At 42.9% G+C, this 22,174-nt stretch overlaps 1 protein-coding gene across 2 annotated transcripts in view; it reads left to right on the top strand.

Annotated features, from left to right (window-relative positions):
* LOC126259774 (probable metabolite transport protein CsbC) overlaps positions 1–22,174 on the top strand; it is a 198,155-nt gene that overhangs the window by 121,157 nt on the left and 54,824 nt on the right. For both annotated transcript variants that reach the window (XM_049956778.1, XM_049956777.1), the window contains one exon: positions 19,694–19,922. In XM_049956778.1, the coding sequence (XP_049812735.1) occupies positions 19,694–19,922 (229 nt within the window). The remainder of the gene's footprint in view (positions 1–19,693; positions 19,923–22,174) is intronic.

The raw sequence follows: 22,174 nt of genomic DNA, 5'->3' as shown, positions 1-22,174 counted from the left end.
GGGTGATTTCGACACTCCCGATGGACAGCATCAACAGCAAGCGTCGGCCCAGCGGCTACATCAAGACGCAGATCCTTTCCAGCTGCTCCAAGAACTATTTCGGACTCGACGTTGGATATTATGAGTCACTCGTTGTCGGTGGGTCTGGAATACACTCTGGCGAAGAGGAGTTGGAGCTGTCAGGACAGGATTCATCCAGCTTCTCCAACGTGAGAAATTTTACTTCTGCTCCCAACCAACCAAACGTTTGGTGTCTCTAGCACTTGGTGCAAACTCTATTATGACACAGCTCCCAGACGTCAATTCGTTACGCATCACTCGAATTGCAGGAAACAAGATCTACTGTCCGTGAAGTGTTACATAAGTGATCGCTTACCAACTGCAAACGGTCCATCCATTGCAGCTAAACGGTTATCCTCTGCATTACGCGTTTCTGTCTTCCATGCTGTCCTCCATAGATACAGCAATGGCTACCTGAAAAAGCGCCTGTTTTCAGATGAATGAACATTTTTCAATTCTGGACGTTTTAATCCCCACAAAATTATTAATTGGGCTCCGAAAACCCACACTACACACGTTAACACATTCGTGACAACTTTCTCAATGACTCATGTGACATTACAGGGTGATAGGCCAATTTTTCTACATAGAGAACTTGACAAGCTAGAAGAGCTCCTGCTGCCACAAATAGAAGAACTGTAGCCTACTATCATCTTCCAGCATGATGGTGCACCCTCATGTTGGAGTTTTAATGTTCGGAGTTTGCTGAATGAAACATTTACTAAGAGCTGGATGGATCCTGATGGTCCCATCGCATGGCACCTCCCCCCCCCCCCCTCCCTACTTCATTATACTTCTTTTTTTGGGGGGGGGGAGGTTAAATTAAGACAAGTATTGCATGTACATAACATCAGTCATTGATACTGCTGCCCTTCTTGGACGAATCAATGAAGCAATCAGAACTATCGATGCTACAATGCTGACCCAACATGTACACAACTCGAATATCGTCTTGATAGGCTACGCAATCACAGTAATGTATGTGACTGGTCTAAGAACCGCAACCTGCTATATTCGACACGACGTTCAGCCACACTTATAAGCCAGAAACCCTAACAGCCTACTGCTCACAGGTTAACAATTAAACAAGTACAAAACCAACGACAGCTTCCGGTTCACGCTGAACTCAACGATAAGATAAAAAATGTTGTTGACATTGTCAATCAGAATATGCGACAAAAGAGTGTTATGAACGATACCGACATCCGGCACCTCGAAACAGAAGTATTTCATTCTCTTCCTGCCTAAATTATGAAGTATATAAAACTATTGCAGTGTTGCGCCACATTAGCTAACTCCAAATGGAAAGTTTTGGAACGAGAATTATTCATTAGTAACCTGAAATCGTCCTGTTATTCGAAACATGGTTTAAGTCTCAGCTCAAGTTTAAAAATTATGTCATAATACGGGAGGAACGCCTCGATCGGAATTGTGGCGTTGCTACATTGCTATAACATTCGCTACCGCATTAACCGTATTCGCTCAGTGTAAGGAACAACGATACCGAATTAACGTAGTTGCTCTGCGGATACAATCCTCTCACAAAAACTTTACATATGTCTCGGTGTATAAAGCTTCTCACCATAATATCTCTTACAATGCTACATTCACTTTTAAACAGATTTTCTACAATAGATGTTTGTACCCTCTGGTTTCACTGAACTTTCTAATTGGCACGGTAAAACAGATTCCATGAGATTCGATCATTTCCCAATAATGTTCCACATTAATACAGAAGTTGATACTACACAAGTATATTATGCTAATACGAGGGTGAGTCAAATGAAAACCTTAAATTTGTAATAACAAATCGAAATTTCGCGCCGTTATCCTGTAAATTGGTAAGCGTGCTACAAACAGCGTGCAGAATGGCATGTAGGTGGCAGCATAGTGCAGATCCACGCATACCGTCGCGGTATCAGTATAAAGATGGCCGCCCCACTTGCCAATTGCACCAGGGAAGAACAGCGTTCTGTTATTCGGTTTTTGCGTAGTGAAGGTGTGAAACCTATTGAAATTCATCGACGAATGAAGGTTCAGTACGGTGATGCATGTTTGTCACAGCAGCAAGTCTACGAATGGAGTAGGGAGTTCACAAATGGTGTGACTTCAGCGGAAGATGCTCCTCGTCCAGTTCAGGCACAACGAGTTGTGACTCCACAGAACATTGCAGCAGTTGAAGCCATAGTGAAGGAAAACCGCCGAGTGACACTGAATGACATTTAAGCATGTTTACAGATTAGTCATGGGTCAGCACATCACATTGTGCATGATGTGCTCCAGTTTCACAAAGTGTCTGCAAGATGGGTGCCACGGCAGCTGACTCCTGAAATGAGAGAACGACGTGAAGAACTTCTTCGGCGCTTTGAACGAGAAGGTGATGAATTCATTGCAACATGACAATGCAAGGACCCATACTGCCCATACAACAGTTGAAACAATCACAGATCTGCATTTTGAGTGTCTTCCTTATCCACCATACTCACCAGACCTTGCCCCAAGTGATTTCAAAATGTTTGGACCACTCAGAGACGCAATGGGAGGAAAGAAGTTCCGTTCTGATGAAGAGGTACGCCACGCGGTGCATGAGTGGTTGCGCGGACTACCAAAATAATTTTTTTCTAAAGGAATTTATGCACATTGTAAGCGCTGGAGAACTTCCATTGAGCGTGGGGGAGATTGTGTTGAAAAGTGATAGAGCTTTGTACCACTTCTGCACAATAAATAATATTTAAAAAATATTTAAGGTTTTCATTTGACTCATTCACGAAGACGACACGTACCAAGCTTTAACCAACGCCATAGATTTCACTGCGGTCAAAAAAAAAAAAAAAAAAAAGTTCACAGTTATGACGCAGCGTTCCCCTCCGTAGTGGAATCCTGGATAATGTCGTGAAGTTGCAAAACGCAGACTTTCTTTGAAAACCTATTGCCAGAAATCTACCTTGGAAAATCTCTTCAAAGTGCGAAAAATAATTGAACGTGTTAATAAATTGTCGAAAAAAAAGACAGTTGGATTAAATTTTGCTCTCCACTCAATAAAGCAACCAGTATTACAAGTATTTGGTACAAAACACAAGGTTGCTTTCTCCTCTTCCGTTTCCACTGCCTGGTTAGAGGACGCTATCGACGTTCTCGCTCCTCCTACGGTGCCTTCTCTAAAACATCCGTCTGCATTTGACGATGATCGACATCATACCCTACTTTGTCCCCTCTCTCAAGAAGAAACCAATGAAGCTTTGAAATCGTCGCTTGACAGAAGTCGTGGTATTGATTTTATTCATTACTCTATGCTTGCGAACCTGCACATAGAAGCGAAAGATTTGCGATTGTACATTTTTAACTGGTATTAGATACAACAGGACCTCAATACAACATGGACGTCGCAAGTCATAATTCTATGTCTGAAAAGAAGGAAAGATCCAAAAGTGTCCTCTAACTACCGACCTATCGCGTCGTCGTCATATGTTGAAAAAACATTCGAAGACGGGAATGGTGGCTTGAAAATCGTTAATTTGATGCCTCGGCATCAACACGGATTCAGAAAAGACAATGGGACTGTGAACAATCTGTGTTCACTTCTGCCTTTCAAACGAAATAAACAGTCGTTGCCGCTTTTCTTGACTCTAAGGGAGCTTATGATCACGTGCACATACTAGTTTTCTTGGACAATCTGACTGAATCCGGAATTCCTTCAAGGATGGTTTATATCAGTATTCTGGTCGCTCAAAGAACAGTCTACGTCAGATCCAAAGGCAAACTGTTTGGACGTTTTCTCTTCTCCCAGGGCTTGCCACAGAGTGTAATTTTTAGCCACTCTTGTACACTCTATACACTCATGATTCAGAATGCACTATCTCTCCTCCCACTAAAGTGTTACATATGTGGAGGCATATGTATTTTTTCCACTGCCGAGTCGTATCTTTAGGCCATTAATCACTACCATAGCACGCATCGACGAATGGCTATCTACTAAGGGGATGGAGGTTTCAGCTGTTCGCATTGATGGTCAAGACCCGTGTGGAAAGTGCCCTTTCCAGATGAAATCTCATGCTCGAGTTCTAGGTATGATATTTGAATCTCAGTTAAGCTGGACGCCTCACATTCTTCGTACTGTTACCAAGTTTGAAGAAGATTTAAATGTAATTCGCACATTCACCTGTGTGTGCTGGGAAGCGCATCAGAGTACCTTACTCACAACGCACCGAGGATTATTCGACCTCAAGTAGATTGTGGCTGTGTACTGTATCACAATGCGCCTAAGTTTATCTCTTTAATACATTGCCATTCATACGTGGTTTGGACAGCAGCACATTGATAGATAACACTTTTATAGACCAAGATAGGTTTAAAAACATAAATTCTTGTCCTGTTGAGAATGGGCTTTCTGATCATGATGCTCAGCTAGTTACAGTTTTCAAAACTGTCGTCCAAAGTTGTGCGTTCAATTAATGACTGAACAATTAGAAATTTCAGAGAAAATCTCCAGCAGTTAGACTGGGATGAGGTGTACAAGGAACCCAATGCTAATTTAAAATATAACTTATTTCATGATACACTTGTAAGAGAATTTAAAAACTGTTTCCCCAAGAAAGTAGTTAAAACTAATTATAAGGAACCATGCAAAAAACCTTGGCTTACTAAAGGAATAAAAATATCTTGTAACCATAAAAGAGAACTATATATAACAAGAAAGAGTAATGACCCAGAAAAAGCCAAATATTATAAAAACTACTGTGCTATATTAAGAAAGGTTATTAAAATGTCCAGAAGCATGTGCATCATGTCTGAGATTAATACCTCTGATAACAAAATCAAAACAATTTGGAATATTATTACAAGGGAGACAGGGCAACCAAAAGTACAGGATGATGGCATCACCATCAAAGCGAATGGAAACTTGATAAATAACAAGCCGGAAGTCGAAGACATGAATAATCATTTTTTAAATGTTGTAGAGAAAATAGGATCTAAATGTTCATTAGAAGAAGCAAGGCAGTTAATGGAAGAGGCCTTACCCACACCATTTGATACAATTGAAATTCCACCCACCTCTCCTTTTGAAATTAGGAAGATAATAAACTCTCTCAAGAATAAAAGCTCACATGGAATAGATGGCATTTCCAGCAGGATAATAAAAGCTTGTTCCCAAGAAATAAGTGGGATTATTAGCCACATATGTAATAGCTTTCTGAAGCAGGGTATTTTCCCAGATAGACTGAAGTGTGCCATTGTTAAACCACTGCATAAAAAAGGGGATACGTCTGATGTCAACAACTACCGCCCAATCTCTCTTCTGACTGCCTTATCCAAAATTCTTCAAAAAGTAATGTATTGTAAAGTAGCTTCACACCTTTGTAAAAATAAAGTTTTAACAAAATGTCAGTTTGGTTTCAGAAGGGTTTTTCAACGGAAAATGCTATATATACTTTCACTACTGAAATATTAAATGCTCTGAATACCGGAAGTCACCCGTTTGGATTTTGTGTGATCTATCAAAGGCTTTTGATTGTGTAAGTCATGGAATACTTTTAGATAAGCTCAAGTACTGTGGTATGAACGGGACAGTGCTCAAATGGTTTAAATCCTACCTAAATGGAAGAGTGCAGAAAGTTGAAATAAACAGTTCACATAATATGCAAAAAACTGGTGATTTCTCAAACTGGGGAACAATCAAGAATGGGGTGCCGCAAGGTTCGGTCTTGGGTCCTCTGCTGTTGTTAATATATATTAATGACTTGCCATTCTATATTCATGAAGATGCAAAGCTGGTACTTTTTGCCGATGTTACAAGTATAGCTATCACACCCAACAGGCAAGAATTAACTGGTGAAATTGTAAACGATGTTTTTCAGAAAATCATTAAGTGGTTCTCTGCAAATGGGCTCTCATTAAACTTTGACAAAACACAGTATATACAGTTCCACACAGTAAATGGAATGACACCATTAATAAATATAGACTTCGATCAAAAATCGGTAGCTAAGGTACAACATTCAAAATTTCTAGGTGTATGCATTGATGAGGGTTTGAACTGGGAAAAACACACTGAGGATCTGCTGAAACGTTTGAGATCAGCTACTTATGCTATTAGGGTCTTTGCAAATTTTGGAGATGTACATCTGAGTAAATTAGCTTACCATGCCTATTTTTATTTTCTGCTTTCGTATGGCATCATATTCTGGGGTAGCTCATCATTGAGTAAAAGAGTATTCATTGCACAAAAGCGTGTAATCAGAATAATTGCTGGAGCTCATCCAAGATCATCCTGCAGACACTTATTTAAAGAGCTAGAGATCTTCACTGTAGCCTCACAATATATATATATATATATATATATATATATATATATATATTCACTTATGAAATTTGTTATTAACAATCCGAACGAATTCAAATGTAATAGCAGTGTACATGGCTACAACACTAGGAGAAAGGATGATCTTCACTACTCAAGGTTAACTCTAACTTTGGCTCAGAAGGGGGTAAATTATGCTGCCACAAAAGTCTTTGGTCACTTACCTAATAGCATCAAAAGTCTGATAGATAGCCATATAGCATTTAAAAGGAAATGGAAAGAATTTGTTAATGGCAACTCCTTCTACTCATTAGATGAATTTTTGGATATAGTAAGTGGGTAATTTCCGCAACCCCCACAAAAAACAAAACGAAAAATTGAAAATATTGAGTGTCATGTAATATTCTGTGTAATGTTATATCTTGTATAGACACCTTTTGTTAACCTGACACGTTCCACATCATTACGAAGTGTGGTATTCATGATCTGTGGAACAAGTACTAATCTAATCTAATCTAATCTTTAATCTAGCCATCCGTTCGACACCTACGAATGCTCTTTTAGTGGAGGCAGGGAAGAAGCTCTTGAGAACTAGACGCCAAATGTTGTCAGGTAAATTCTACATTCACGGCACAACCTTCATGGACAGTAAGACTGGATTTACCGATTACGGACTGCCTCCTACGGAAGAAATAAACTTCCGGCCGTCTGTATCAACTTTGACACTTGATCTCTATCATACTTTCTACTCGACGTTCTTCGCATTTGCCTTGATTTAAATATGATCTTGACACACCCAGCTGCCAGGTTCCAATCAGTTATTTTCATACAAGCAGCTCGGCCAGTGTTTATGTCAGTTGCAGCGCCTGCCGCTGTGGCCGAGCGGTTCTAGGCGCTTCAATAGGCGCTTCAGTCCGGAACCGCGCTGCTGCTACGGTCGCAGGTTCGAATCCTGCCTCGGGCATGGATGTGTGCGAATCCTTAGGTTAGCTAGGTTTAAGTAGTTCTAAGTTTTAGGGGACTGATGACCTCAGATGTTAAGTCCCATAGTGCTAAGAGCCATTTGAACCATTTTTTCAGTTGCAGCTTTATTGTCTCACTGTAGCTCAGTGGCCTGATTATCTACGTGTTTATACCGATGGATCAAAAATTCCATAAGAGCAGTATAGTGGACGCGCTTTTCTATGCATTCAGCTCCAAGTTTGGAAAGCCTTCAGACTGCCTAAAAGAACTTCTATCTTCAATGCAGAGACAGTTGCAGTTTTTGAAGGCACGCAAGTCAGTGTCTTCAGCTCCCTTATCAAACATGTTCATTCATTGTGTCTGACTCCCAGAGCGTCCTTGAAAATATTCGATACTGGAGATGGCACAAAACAACCAGCCGTTATATAATGGATGTAGTTTTGGAATATATTCACGGTATAGGTAGCAGGTTGACCATAGATTTGCTGTCGGTGCACTCTCACGTTGGCATCCGATAGACTGAGGGAGTTGACGTCTTAGCGAAGCGAGCCTCCTCTATAAGCACTGTCCTTGATTTAAAATTGCCGTAAACAGACTACCTACGTGAGGTCAAGAGCCACACAGAACATCAATGGTAAGAGATGTGGAACGTGTCCCAACAAACGAAAGATGGTTATTATGCCGGGTCACAATCTCTAATTCGTGCGACACTGTGGGTTACTGGGACAAATTTGGAGCGATCAGTGATATCTACAGTCGTTCGACTCTGCTTCACCCACACCTCTTTTCCTCTCCATCTACATCGAATCAACGTTTACAGTTCTCTGCCTTTGACTGTGATTCTGAATCTAAAGCTGATGCAAACATATCTTTTTTTCGTATCCAAATGTTGAAATGTTGACTGTGAAAAGCTAAACTTTTTGAAGACATTGCTGAATATGGGATACCACCACATCAGTCAGCTTCTTCTTTTTGTCTACCAACGACATTCGTCTTTAGAAAGTGATTTTTAATTTCTTTAAGAGTATGGGGAAAAATCTGTAGTTTTTATTGGTACATGTTTTTCATTTTTATGACTTGCTTGTGATGCAATTACGTGATGTTGTGAACTGGTAAATCACAACTGTCTAATTTACTTCTGAATCTATTTACTATCAATTTATGGTGGACAAATTTGTGACATTTTGAACTTGTTTCTGCAAATATGACTTTATGTATTTTTTTTCATAAGATTCAGTGAGAGCCAATAATGACATTCTGAGGCGCCACTTCTGGCCGGATATGTGCTGATTTTATTATATATTCGTAACCTACGTAAATTAATATGTTTTGATTCCACAGTAGACTAGCAATGTAAAGGGGATGATAAGTTGTCCGCCGGCCCCCAACGACTGATCGTTAAAAAGTCGGCAGCGTTCTGAACCCTTCCTATCTACCGTTCTGTTTCAGGTTGCTGCCACCCTCAGTTACCCCGAAGTTGTAACACTGTAATTGTCTGATGAAGCGTTGTGCTGTTGGTTGTGCGAGCAGATGATTAAGAACAGTAATTCTGCGTACAGTGAAAGCATTATGCAATATGAGACACTACAGCAAATTATAATTATATTAATACCTTCAGCTGCTGACGGGCGTTGATATATATCAAAGAGGACAGGTGAAAATGTGTGCCTCGACCGGGACTCGAACCCGGGATCTCCTGCTTACATGGCAAACACTCTATCCATCTGAGCCACCTAGGGCACAGAGGATAGCGCGACTGCAGGGACTATCTCGCGCACTCCTCCCGCGAGACCCACTTTCTCACCTTGTATGTCCACACATTACATTCGTAGTGTCCCTACCCAACACACTCATTACTCGTGGAAGACGTTCTTAACAAGTCCCGTAAGAGTTCGGGTAATATGTGTGCATCCGCAAAGGAGATGAAGATCCGAAAGAACAGACACCGTTTCCATATAAACTACCGAAAATGTTTACTAAATGTTTTGAATATCGTTTCTCTTCTATTGATTGCTTTTTGATACAACAATATTAATTTAATTTCATATTACTTGCTGGAAATAGACTAAGAACAGCATTTGAAGATGTCAATCTTTGAATTGTGCATTTCTGAGTACATTCTACTTCCGTGTCAAAGTTTATACCATAGAAGCTGATCGTTACGAGTTGCACGCGCCTGTCAGTTGTCAGTACTGGAAGACTAACAGTAAATCATTCATTTTTTCACATCCTCTAACCCCACCGCAGTGGTTGCGCTGCTGCCCTCTGCCCCTGAAAGAAGCGACCAATTTTGTTTAGTTCATAGTCGAGCTTACCAAAGCCAATTACGGTTAAGCACGTCTTAAATTATTACTTACTATGTAGGTCTTTTTGTTTGTTACTGAACAGAAAAGATAAACTCTTAAGAGGCTCTTAACGTTAACTGGCATTTCTGGATTCGACTATTAGTTCCCAGATGCAGGTTATTATAAAATACAGCTGAGAAATGCAAGCCGCATGAACACTTGATTCGGGCCGCGAGCGGCCCGCAGGCATCTGTTTGACGACCATTGCTCTAGAGGGGGGAAAAAAGACAAATGTGAGGAGGAAGGCACAGGCGCCGAGGAGCACCAGTCAGATCGCTCGAGGACAGATGCAGCTGGTACATGCTACCAGGCACGGTGCCTCATTGCACGTGTTCAGCTCATAAGCCAACTACTGGACCACCTCCACCCATGGAATAGAAGATAGCCGGCCTCTGTGGCCGAGCGCTTCTAGGCGCTTCAGTCTGGAACCGCGCTGCTGCTACGGTCGCAGGTTCGAACCCTGACTCGGACATAGATGTGTGTGATGTCCTTAGGTTAGTTAGATTTAAGTAGTTCTAAGTCTAGGGGACTGATGACCTCAGATGTTAAGTCCCATAGTGCTTAGAGCCATTTGAACAATCTTTTTTTTTGACAGAAGATACGGTCGCGCACGCTACGCTGCAGCCTGGCTGCATTCTGACTGCCCACGCCACACCTGTTTCCTCATCCCTGTCTACCGCTGCCCTAGTGCACCCGGCACCTGTGGGAGAGTACTCGAGATGAAACGCCCGACAGAGGGTGAAAAAATTTACATCCGTATTCTGGGGCTTCTTTATGGCTTATGGTATGAATGGCGGCAGCACGTCTGCTCCTGCGGTTTTTTGTATCCTCTGTGGCATGAGTAATGATTCTTACCCGATATTCACATGATCACCCGGTACCTTACAGGTTCCTGAAGACGGTGTCATATAGCACTAAAATCGATTGAAAGTGAAATGAGAAGTACACATTCAACCGAAGGTGTCGTCACTACTGCTCACAGGAATAGTAAGAGCTTAATGAAATTACATTGAAATGAACACCCTTAGCTGCTTACAGGCGTTGACATACGTCAACGGGGACAGATGAAAATGTGTGTTCATTTCAATGTAATTTCATTCTAACGAGCTGCTTGGTCACCGATGGTATCTGTTCTTTCTGACATGTTCGAAAGAACAGATACCATCTTAGTAAATAGTAGGAGCTGTCGTCCCATGATCTATCAGAGGATATACTCTGATGAGGCAAATGTCGTAGGATACCTCCTGATATCGTGTCGGACCTCCTTTTTTCCGGTGTTGTGCAGCAGCTCGATGTGGCAGGGACTCAACAAGTCGTTGAAGTTCCTGCAGAAATCAGCCATGCTGCCGCTATAGCCACCCATAATTGCGGAAGAGTAGCCAATACAGAGGGTTGTGCACGAATTGACCTCTCAGTTATGTACCATGAAAGATCGACGGCAATCACGTCGGGCGGTCTGGGTGGCTATATCATTCGCTCGAACTGTCCAGAATGTTCTTCAAACCAATAACGAACAGTTATGGCTCCGTGACAAGACATCATTGTTTGGGAACGTGAAGTCAATGAATGGCTGCAGATTGTCTCCAAGTAGCCGAACATAACCATTTCCCGTCAATGATCGGTTTAGTTGGACCGGAGGACCCAGTCCATTCCATGTAGACCTTGCCCATGCCTTTATCGAGCCACCACCTGCTTGCACAGTGCCTTGTCGACAACTTGGGTCCACGACTTCGTGGAGTCTGCGTCACATTTAAACCGTATCATCAGCTCTTACCAGCTGAAGTTGCGACTCGTGTTCCCAGGCCGCGGCTTTGCCGTCGTCTACGGTCCAATCGATATCATCGCGAGCCTAGGAGAGGCACTGCAGGCGATGGCATGCTGTCAGCAAAAGCAATAGCTCCGCTAGTCTGTTACATAGCCCATTAATGCCAAATTTTGCTGCATATCCTAACGGATACGCTCGTCAAAAGTTCGACATTGATTTCTGCGGTTAATTCACGCAGAGCTGCTTGTCTGTTGGCGCTGAAAACTCTACGCAAATGCCGCTGCTCTCGGTCATTAAGTGAAGGCCGTCGGTCACTGAATTGTCCGTGGTGAAAAAATGGTTCAAATGGCTCTAAGCACTATGGGACTTAACATCTGAGTCTGAGGTCATCAGTCCCCTAGACTTAGAACTACTTAAACCTAACTAACATAGGGACATCACACACATCCATACCCGAGGCAGAATTCGAACCTTCGACCGTAGCAGCAGCGCGGTTCCGGACTGAAGCGCCTAGAACCGCTCGGCCACAGCGGCCGGCGTCCGTGGTGAGAGGTAAGGCCTGAAATACGATATTCTCGGCACACTTCTGACACTGTGGATTTCGGAATATTGAATTCCCTAAGGATTTCCGAAATGAAATGTCGTATGCGTCTTGTTACAACTTCCATTCCTTATTCAAAGCCTGTTAATTCCCGTTGTGCGACCACAATCACGTCGGAAACCTTCTCACATGAAGCACCTGAGTACAAATGACAGCTTCGCCAATGCAGAGCCCTTTTATACCTAGTGCACGCGATTTACCGCCATTTGTGTGTGTGCATATCGTTATCCCATGACTTGTCACCTCAGTGTATGTCTGGAGCTAAGTTACTTAGTTAGTTCGTTAGTTAGTTGGTTGCGTGTTCCATTGAACAATCGCATGGTACGGTAGTCGTTATGATGTGGAACGTTTCAAGTCCTCCTTTTCTTGCTTTTTCGAAATATATCAACAACAGAAAATTACATTAACGAGGCGACATGTGTCATATTACTAGAGCAAATACGCATTCCAGGTGAGAAAAACATTCGAAATTGCCTTCCTGACTCTATATTATTCATGTAAGCACTATAATTTTCAGCATTTAAAACTGTTGTTTGCACACGACAAAGATAATGAACAAGAAGCAATCGTAAACAGCAGTCTGCTAATGTTTTGGGCTGTTTAAAACGGCGGCAGGCCCCGCCCACTCTGGCTTCGAAACAAATTACAGCGTAAGTCTATAGCGCCATCTCCCTTCTTTTTTTTACCTCCATGACCATCTCCCTGCCTTTTTTTACCTCTGTGATAAAGATATGTTTACCTGATCGATGTAATCAATATCCTTGACCAAACAATTATAGTTCGATTAATATTTCTTGAAGGTGGTCTTCTACTGATTTAGTTTTTTTTGTACAGTTATGGATAACGATATGTATGATTACTGGGCTGGAGCATAAGTTCGTAGCGTTTTTCCATAAGTTTAATAAACACAACAGATACACACGAAAGAAATGTTAGTCATCAATAATATATTCTCTTTCAATGTTTACAACAGTCTGGCAGTGGCGGGTTAGCTTTTCGATTCTGCGGCTATAGAAATCACGTGATTTTTAGGCGAAGAACTCGTCGAGTCATGTTCGGATAGCATTTTCATCCGCAAAGGAAGTTCCTTGAAGGTTCTTCGCTGGAAAGCGGAAAAGGTGAAAATCTGAGGGCACAAAATTAAGTGAATAAAGTTGGCGCGGAATAACTTTCCAACTCAGCTACTGTATAGCGTTTTTTGGCAGTCTAGCAGAATGCGGGTGGGCGTTATTGTGGAGTAGCATAACTTCACGCAGTCTTCCTGGTCGTTGATCTCCGATTGTATGTACAAGACGCCTCAGTTGTTGACAATAAATGTCAGTAGTGACGCTTACATCAGGGGGAAGCAATTCGTAGTTCCCACATCGTCGATGTTCCACCAGAGGCATAACATTATCTTGTGTGGATGCGCATAGGATTTCATACGGGGACTTCTCGCTTTGATTGGGCTCACCCATTCATTTCTTTCTTTTCCTTACGTTAGCATTTTGTTCTTGTGGTCTTCAGTCCAGAGACTGATTTGATGCAGCCCTCCATGATACTCTACCCTGTGCAAGCCTCTTCATCTCCGAACAACTAATGCAACCTTCATCCCTGTGAATCTGCTTACTGTATTTATCTCTTGGTGTCCTTCTACGATTTTCTATTAGGTACCTTCTCATTAGTTACGTGATATACCCATCTAATCTTCAGCATTCTTCTGTAGCACCACATTTCGAAAGCTTCTATTCCCTTTTTGTCTACACTATTTATCGTCCATGTTTCACTTCAATACATGGCTACACTCCATACAAATACTTTCAGAAAAGACTTCCTGACACTTAAATCTATACTTGATGTTCACAAATTTCTCTTCTTTAAAAACGCTTTCCTTGACACTGCCAGTCTACCTTTTATATCGTTTCTACTTCGACCATCATCAGTTATTTTGCTCCCCAAATTGCAAAACTCATCTACTACTTTAAGTGTCTCATTTCCTAATCTAATTCCCTCAGCATCACCCGACTTAATTCGACTGCATTCCATTATCCTCGTTTTGCTTTTGTTGATGTTGATCTTATATCCTCCTTTGAAGACACTGTCCATTCCGTTCAACTGCTCTTCCAGCTCCTGTGCTGTCTCTGACAGTGTTACAGCGTCATCGGCAAACCTCAAAGTTCTTATTTCTTCTCCGTGGATTTTAATTCCTACTCCAAATTTTTCGTTTGTTTCCTTTACTGCTTGCTCAATATACAAGTTGAATAACATCGAGGATAGGCTACAACCCTGTCTCACTCCCTTCTCAGCCACTGCTTCCCTTTCATGCCCCTCGATACTTATAACTACCATCTGGTTTCTGTACGAATTGTAAATAGCCTTTCGCTCCCCGTATTTGACCCTTACCACCTTCATAATTTGAAAGAGAGTATTCGAGTCCACATTGTCAAAAGTTTTCTCTATGTCTACAAACGCTAGAAATGAAGGTTTGCCTTTCCTTAATCTATCTTCTAAGATAAATCGTAGGGTCAGTATTACTTCACGTGTTCTAACATTTCTACGGAATCCAAACTGCTCTACCCCGAGGTCGGTTTCTACAAGTCTTTCCATTCGTTTGTAAACAATTCAGGTTACTATTTTGCAGGTGTGACATATTAAACTGACAGTTCGGTAATTTTCACATCTGTCAACACTTGCTTTCTTTGGGATTGGAATTATTATATTCTTCTTGAAGTCTGAGGGTATTTCGCCGGTCTCATACATCTTGTTCACCAGATGGTAGAGTTTTGTCAGGGCTGCCTCTCCCAAAGCTGTCAGTAGTTCTAATGGAATGTTGTCTACTACCGGGGCCTTGTTTCGACTTAGGTCTTTCAGTGCTCTGTCAAACTCTTCACGCGGTGTCATATCTCCGTCGGCTGGAGTGGCCGAGCGGTTCTAGGCGCTACAGCCTGGAACCACGCGACCGCTACGGTCGCAGGTTCGAATCCTGCCGCGGACATGGATGTGTGTGATGCCCTTAGGTTAGTTAGGTTTAAGTAGTTCTAAGTTCTAGGGGACTGATGACCTCAGAAGTTAAGTCCCATAATGCTCAGAACCATTTGAACCATTTGTTTTGTCATATCTCCCATTTCATCTTCATCCACGTCCTCTTCCATTTCCATAATATTTCCCTGAAGTACAGCGCCCTTGTAGAGACCCTCTGTTTAACCCGTCCACCTTTCTGCCTTCCATTCTTTGCTTGGAACTGGTTTTCCATCTGAGTTCTTGATATTCATACAAGTGGTTCTCTTTTCTTCTAAGGTCTTTTTAATTTTCATGTAGGCAGTATCTATCTTACCCCTAGTGACATATGACTGTGCATCCTTACGTTTGTCCTCTAGTCATACTTGCTTAGCCATTTTGCACTTCCTGCCGATATCATTTTTGAGGCGTTTGTATTCCTTTTTGCCTCCCTCATTTACTGCATTTTTTTCATTTCATCAATTAAATTCAATATCTCTTTTGTTACCTAAGGATTTCTGTTAGCCCTCGTCTTTTTACCTACTTGATCCTCTGCTGCCTTCTCTATTTCATCTCTCAAAGCTAACCATTCTTCTTCTCCTGTATTTCTTTCCCCGGTTCTTGTCAATCGTTCCCTAATGCTCTCTTGAAACTCTCTACAACATCTGATTCTTTCACTTTGTCCAGGTCCCACCTCCTTAAATTCCCACCTTTTTGCAATTTCTTCTGTTTTAATCTACAGTTCATAACCAACAGATTGTGGCCACAGTCCACATCAGCCCCTGGAAATGACATACAATTTAAAACCTGGTTCCTGAATCTGTCTTACCATTATATAATCCATCTGAAACCTTCCAGTGTCTCAAGCCCTCTTCCACGTATACAGCATTCTTTCATGATTCTTAAACCAAGTGTTAGCTATCATTATGTTATGCTCTGTGCTAAATTATACCAGGCGGCTTCCTCTTTCATTCTGTACCCCCATTCCATATTCATCTACTACGTTTCCTTCTCTTCTTTTTCCTACTATCGATTTCCAGTCAGCCATGACTATTAAATTTTCGTCTCCCTTCACTATCTGAATATTTTCTTTTTATCTCATCATACATTTTTTCAGTCACTTCGTCATCTGCGGAGATAGTTGGAATATAAACTTGTACTTCTGTAGTAAGCGGGGCTTCTTGTCTATGTTGACTACAAAAATGCGTTCACTATGCTATTCATAGTAGCTTACACACGATCCTATTTTTTATTCATTATTTAACCTACGTCTGCATTACCCCTATTTGATTTTATATTTATAACTCTATATTTACCTAACCAAAAGTCTTGTTCCTCTTGCCACCAAACGTCACTAATACCCACTACATCTAACTTTAACCTATCCATTTCCCCCTTTTAAATTTCCTAACCTACGTGCCCGATTAAGGAACCTGACATTCTATGCTCTGATCCATAGGAAGCCAGTTTTCTCTCTCTTGATAACGACGTCCTCCTGAGTAGTCCGCGCCTGGAGATCCGAATGGGGGCTATTTTACCTCCGGAATATCTGATACCTTCTAGTATATTCAGTGTTATCCATATATACAAACTTCTTTCATGATAATCAAAATATGCACGGGTGTACTGCCGGTCTACAGTGTCCAAAGGGCACAATATTTCGGCGATCATACATGTCGCCATCATCAGGTGAACTGACGGACTGAGCTCCTGTGAACGTGCCGGCACGGAGATCCGTACACTATGGCTGCTCAGGGGGAACTGGGTTCGGTCGCGGCGGCGGCCGACTTAAATACCCTCCGCCCGCGGCGCGCTCACTCCGCCGTCCGCGCCCCGCGCCACGGTCGCGCGGTGAAACAGATTGCGACGGCGTCTGAGATGACGTCGGTGTGATGGCTCTGTCCGCCGTGGTCGTCACAACTATACATTTGCTCGATTTACTCTTGATTAACCCAATCGCTGGTTCCCAAGCCTTGCTAAGATTATAGCCACAGTCACGGTTTATGAGGTCGTCATTGGTGCGAATTTCGATGGCCTCTCTAACAACGCTGTCCCAGTATCTCGACGTCTGTACCAGAATCCTCGTGCGTTCATACTCCATAGCGTGATTTTCCGACAAAAAATGTTCAGCGACCGCCGACTTGCTCGGATACATCAGTCGAGTGTGCCTCTGGTGTTCACGGCATCGATCCTCGACGGTACGCATCGTCTGACCAATATACGACTTGCCACATTGACACGGAATCTGGTACACGCCGGCCTTCCTCAAACCGAGGTCATCTTTGGCGCTCCCCACCAGTGCACGAGTTTTATTCGGAGGACAAAACACAGTTCCGACTCGGTGTTTCTTCAAAATGCGGGCGATTTTCCCCGAGAGTGCGCCTGTATATGGGATAAACGCAGTGCCTACCTCCTCCCTCGTGATTTCATCCATATCCACAGGTTGTGCTGTAGTGGTTGGGCGGAGAGCACGTTGAATCTGCCACTCTGAGTACCCATTTTTTCGAAATACAGTTCTCAGATGTTCCAATTCCTGGTGTAGACTCTCTGCGTCAGAGATAGTGCGCGCCCTATGTACTAGTATCATGATACTTGAACCAAGTGTTAACTATGAATAAGTTATGCCTTGTGCAAAGTTCTACCAGGCGGCTTCCTCTTTCATTTCTTCCCCCCAATCCATATTCACCTACTACGTTATCTTCTCTCCCTTTGCTACTAACGAATTACAGTCACCCAAGACTATTAAATTTTCGCCTCCCGTCACTATCTGAATAATTTCTTTTATCTCATCATTCATTTCATCAATATCTTCGTCATCTTCGGAGCTAGTTGGCATATAAACTTGTACTACTGCGGTAGGCGTTGGCTTCGTCTCTATCTTGGCCACAATAATGCGTTCGCTATGCTGCTTGTAGCAGCTTACCCGCATTCCTATTTTCCTATTCATCATTAAACCTACTCCTGCATTACCCCTATTTGATTTTGTATTTATAACCCTGTATTCACCTGACGAGAATTCTTGTTCCTCCTGCCACCGAACTTCACTAATTCCCACTATATCTCCCTTTTTAAATTTTCTAACCTACCTGCCCGATTAAGAGATCTGGCATTCCATGCCCCGATCCATAGCATGCCAGTTTTCTCTCTCCTGATAACGACGTCCTCCTGAGTAGTCCGCGCCCGGAGATCTGAATGGGGGACTATTTTACCTCCGGAATATTTTACCCAAGAGGACGCCATCTTCATTTAACCATACAGTAAAGCTGCATTCCTTCGGGAAAAATTACGGCTGTAGTTTCCCCTTGCTTTCAGCCGTTCGCAGTACCAGCACAGTAAGGCCGTTTTCGTTAGTGTCACAAGGCCAGATCAGTCAATCTTCCAGACTGTTGCCCCTGCAACTACTGAAGAGGCTGCTGTCCCTCTTCAGGAACCACACGTTTGTCTGGCCTAACAGATATCCCTCCGTTGTGGTGGCGCGCCGGCCGGAGTGGTCGAGCGGTTCTAGGCATTACAGTCTGGAACCGCGCGACCGCTACTGTCGGAGGTTCGAATCCTGCCTCGGCGTGGTGTGTATGATGTCGTTAGGTTAGTTAGGTTTAAGTAGTTCTAAGTTCTAGGGGACTGATGACCTCAGCAGTTAAGTCCCATAGTGCTCAGAGCCATTGAACCATTTTTTTGGTGGCGCCTACGGTACGGCTATCTGTATCGCTGAGGCATGCATGTCTCCCCACCAACGGCAATGTGCATGGTTCATGGGAGGAGGTACGTTAGCATAAAGACGCAATTTCTTGTGATCAGTAACGATGCAGGACACGAATGGTCAGTGTTGTTCATGAGACGATTGATGATGAGCAAGTAGAGATGCACATTTGACCACCGACAGATTTTTTTTTATATTGACTTAGAGCATGCCGTACCGATACACGTGATATTTGCTCGATGGTGAAATGGTCACAGTTCGTCACATTGGCCATAGTTCTCGAGGACACTGATGTGTATCATTGTTGATGAGTGCGTTTAAACGATTTTTATTAAACCCCGAAGGTCTTCCTGATCGTGAAGAGTCACTAATGTCAAAAAGATCCTCCACAAGACGAGAAAACCATCTTATTGCCGTGCTCTCAAAAATGTGTGTGAAATCTTATGGGACTTAACTGTTAAGGTCATCAGTCGCTAAGCTTACACACTACTTAAACTAAATTATCCTAAAGAGAAACACACACACCCATGCCCGAGGGAGGACTCGAACCTCCGCCGGAACCAGCCGCACAGTCCATGACTGCAGCGCCCAAGACCGCTCGGCTAATCCAGCGCGGCTGCCGTGCTCTGTCCCGTGGTATTATCCCCATACATGGCCCGAAAGTTTCTGGCTGCCTTCGCTGCTGTCGCCGTTTTGTTGAAGTCAAACAGATGAATATGTTGGAAATGTTACGATTTCTCCACTTGGCATTCCATTTTCTGGCATCCATAGTTCCACACACTATCTCCAACTGACGAAATGATAATATGTAAACTCAAACAGCAATAGAAAACTACAAATAAAAAATGTCAGTCGATAAACAAACCGAAAGCAACCGGAATACCAACATGCAAAATAAAAACGTTACGAACTTAAGCACCACCCTAGTATCTGCGTGCAGTGTCAGACACCTTGTCACCAGTACGAGGCCGGCCTGGTGTTGCAGCCTGAACACGGTGCGGCTGTGGCTGCCGCAGATCTTCACGACGATGGAGGAGTTCTACGAGGCGCAGCGGCTGCTGGGGCTGGAGGGGCAGGACGCCTACATGTGCGAGGCGCTCACCTTCCGCGAGCGCAACGCCACGCTGGCCGCGGCCGTCGCCTCTGCGGCCTTCGACACTGCCAGCGGCAACGGCACCGCCGTCGCTTCCGCGGGGGCCGCCGCCTGCGTGCCCGTGAGTACCACAGTCCCTCCTCACGCTGCCGACGAGACAGCCACCACTCTGCTACTGATTTCCAGTGACACGAGACTATCTACATCCGAATCCCGCTCCACCTACTGCCGGGTCTGGGTGTTGACGAGTCCTCTCCATTTGGCTCGGTCCTCCCACCACTTTTCTTCCTCCACTTGCTGCCAGGTCACACCTCTCCTTTCTACAGATATTCTCACTCCCATTTCCCACCGTATTCTTGGGCGCCCTCTAGGTCTTTTCCCATCCATGTTTAGTTCTTCCATAATTCTGGGGAGTCTCTGCCCATGCATCATCTTAACATGCCCATACCATCTTACTCTCTTTCTTTCAATTTGTTCTCTCATACTTTCTTGTTGAAGGTCCTTTCTAATCTCTACATTCCTTACTCTGTCCATTCTTGTTTTCCCCTTAACTGCTCTGAGAAATTTCATTTCCCCTGCTTGCAGTCTGCTCCAGTCCCTTTCTGTCATTGTCCATGTTTCTCCACCATAGGTGACAATAGGGACGTAATAATTCTTATACATAAGGAGTTTTGCTCTTTCTGAAACTTCATTATTCCAAATAAGGTGTTATATTGTTTGGTAGAAATTGCCTCCCTTCTGTAACCTCCTATTAATTTCGTTAGTTATTCTTCCATCCCTAGATATTTCACTCCCTAAATAAGTGAAACTTTCTACCACTTTCAGGGGTTCTCCATTCAAGGTAATATTTCCGTTGATCCCTTTCTCTCTTCCAAATACCATTACTTCACTGTTATCTTTATTTATTTTTAATCCACACCTTTTCATTATTTCCTTCCACGCATCAAGCTGTAACTGTACATCTACCTCTTTATCACCCCATATTACCATATCATCTGCAAATATCATCTTTTTGTCTTTTTCTTTTACTATATCTTTAACTGCCATATTCATTCCCTCCATCACAACATTAAAAAGTGCAGGAGATAGAATACTTCCTTGCTTAAGTCCTTGTCTTATTTCGAAGTATTCAGAGTTCCGCAATGGTGTTCTAATTCTACAATTGTGTCCTCTGTACATTGTCTTTATAACATTAATGTATCCATCTTCTTTATCTATCTTCTTTTCTTCCCAGAGTCTTTCCCTGCCAACTGAGTCATATGCCTTTCCTATGTCTATAAAAACCATTATCACCGTTTTGTTAAACTCCCAACTTTTTTCCATCACTTTGCAGATAGAAAATATCAGGTCGATCGTGCTTCTTCCTTTCCTAAACCCATGCTGTTCTTCACTCTGCTCCTTTTCTATCTTTCAAAAATCTTGGCTGTATGACTCATAAGGGTTATTCCTCTGTAGTTTTTACAAAGCCTTTTATTGCCTTTCTTGAAGATGGGAACAATGTCTCCTGTTCTCCAGTTGTCAGGTATTGACACAAGACTACGTTGTAATAATAATAATAATAATTGTATAATTAAAAATGTAAATGTCGTTTCTTCAGACTCTCGAATCTCCAAATGTTCTTCTAGGGTTGCTTTGAAACTGTGACACAAAAATTTGTCTTCGAATACTCAACTGTTTTTATGTACCTACAGGAAGGTCATCTTTTATATGCGCTGAGGGAAAAAAATCGCAACACCAAAAAACAATGAAGAGTACTCAAGTGGTTCAAGTGGCTCTGAGCACTATGGGACTTAACATCTGAGGTCATCAGGCCCCTAGAACTTAGAACTACTTAAACCTAACTAAACTAAGGACATCATACACATCCATGCCCGAGGCAGGATTCGAACCTGCGACCGTAGCAGTCGCGCGGTTCCGGACTGAAGCGCCTACGCTCGGCCACCGCGGCTGGCGAAGAGTACTGAAATTTACGGAATACAGTTGTCTAGCTAACATGTTTAAGTGATAAACACTGCAAGATTACAGGTTAATGTAAGCACGACGTAAGCCACTGCCAATGCGAAACGATGGTGAATTAAGAACTGGTTTAATGCCAGAATGTTGAATTCAAGCGCCGCGCGGGGTAGCCGTGTGGTCCGAAGCGCCTTGTTATGCTTAGCGCGGCTTCCCCCGTCGGAGGTTTGAGTCCTCCCTTAGGCATGGGTGTGTGTGTTGTGCTTAGCGTAAGTTAGTTTAAGTCGTATTAAGTAGTGTGTAAGCGTAGGGACCGATGACCACACCAGTTTGGTCCTATAGTACTTACTACAAATTTCCAATTTTGAATTCAAGCCTGCAAACGTGCGTGCATTGTGTTAAGCCGTCGGCACACGGACC

This window comes from Schistocerca nitens, chromosome 5 (assembly GCF_023898315.1).
Source record: "Schistocerca nitens isolate TAMUIC-IGC-003100 chromosome 5, iqSchNite1.1, whole genome shotgun sequence".
NCBI classification, from domain to species: Eukaryota; Metazoa; Arthropoda; class Insecta; order Orthoptera; family Acrididae; genus Schistocerca; species Schistocerca nitens.
This window is presented reverse-complemented; position numbering and strand designations above follow the sequence as displayed.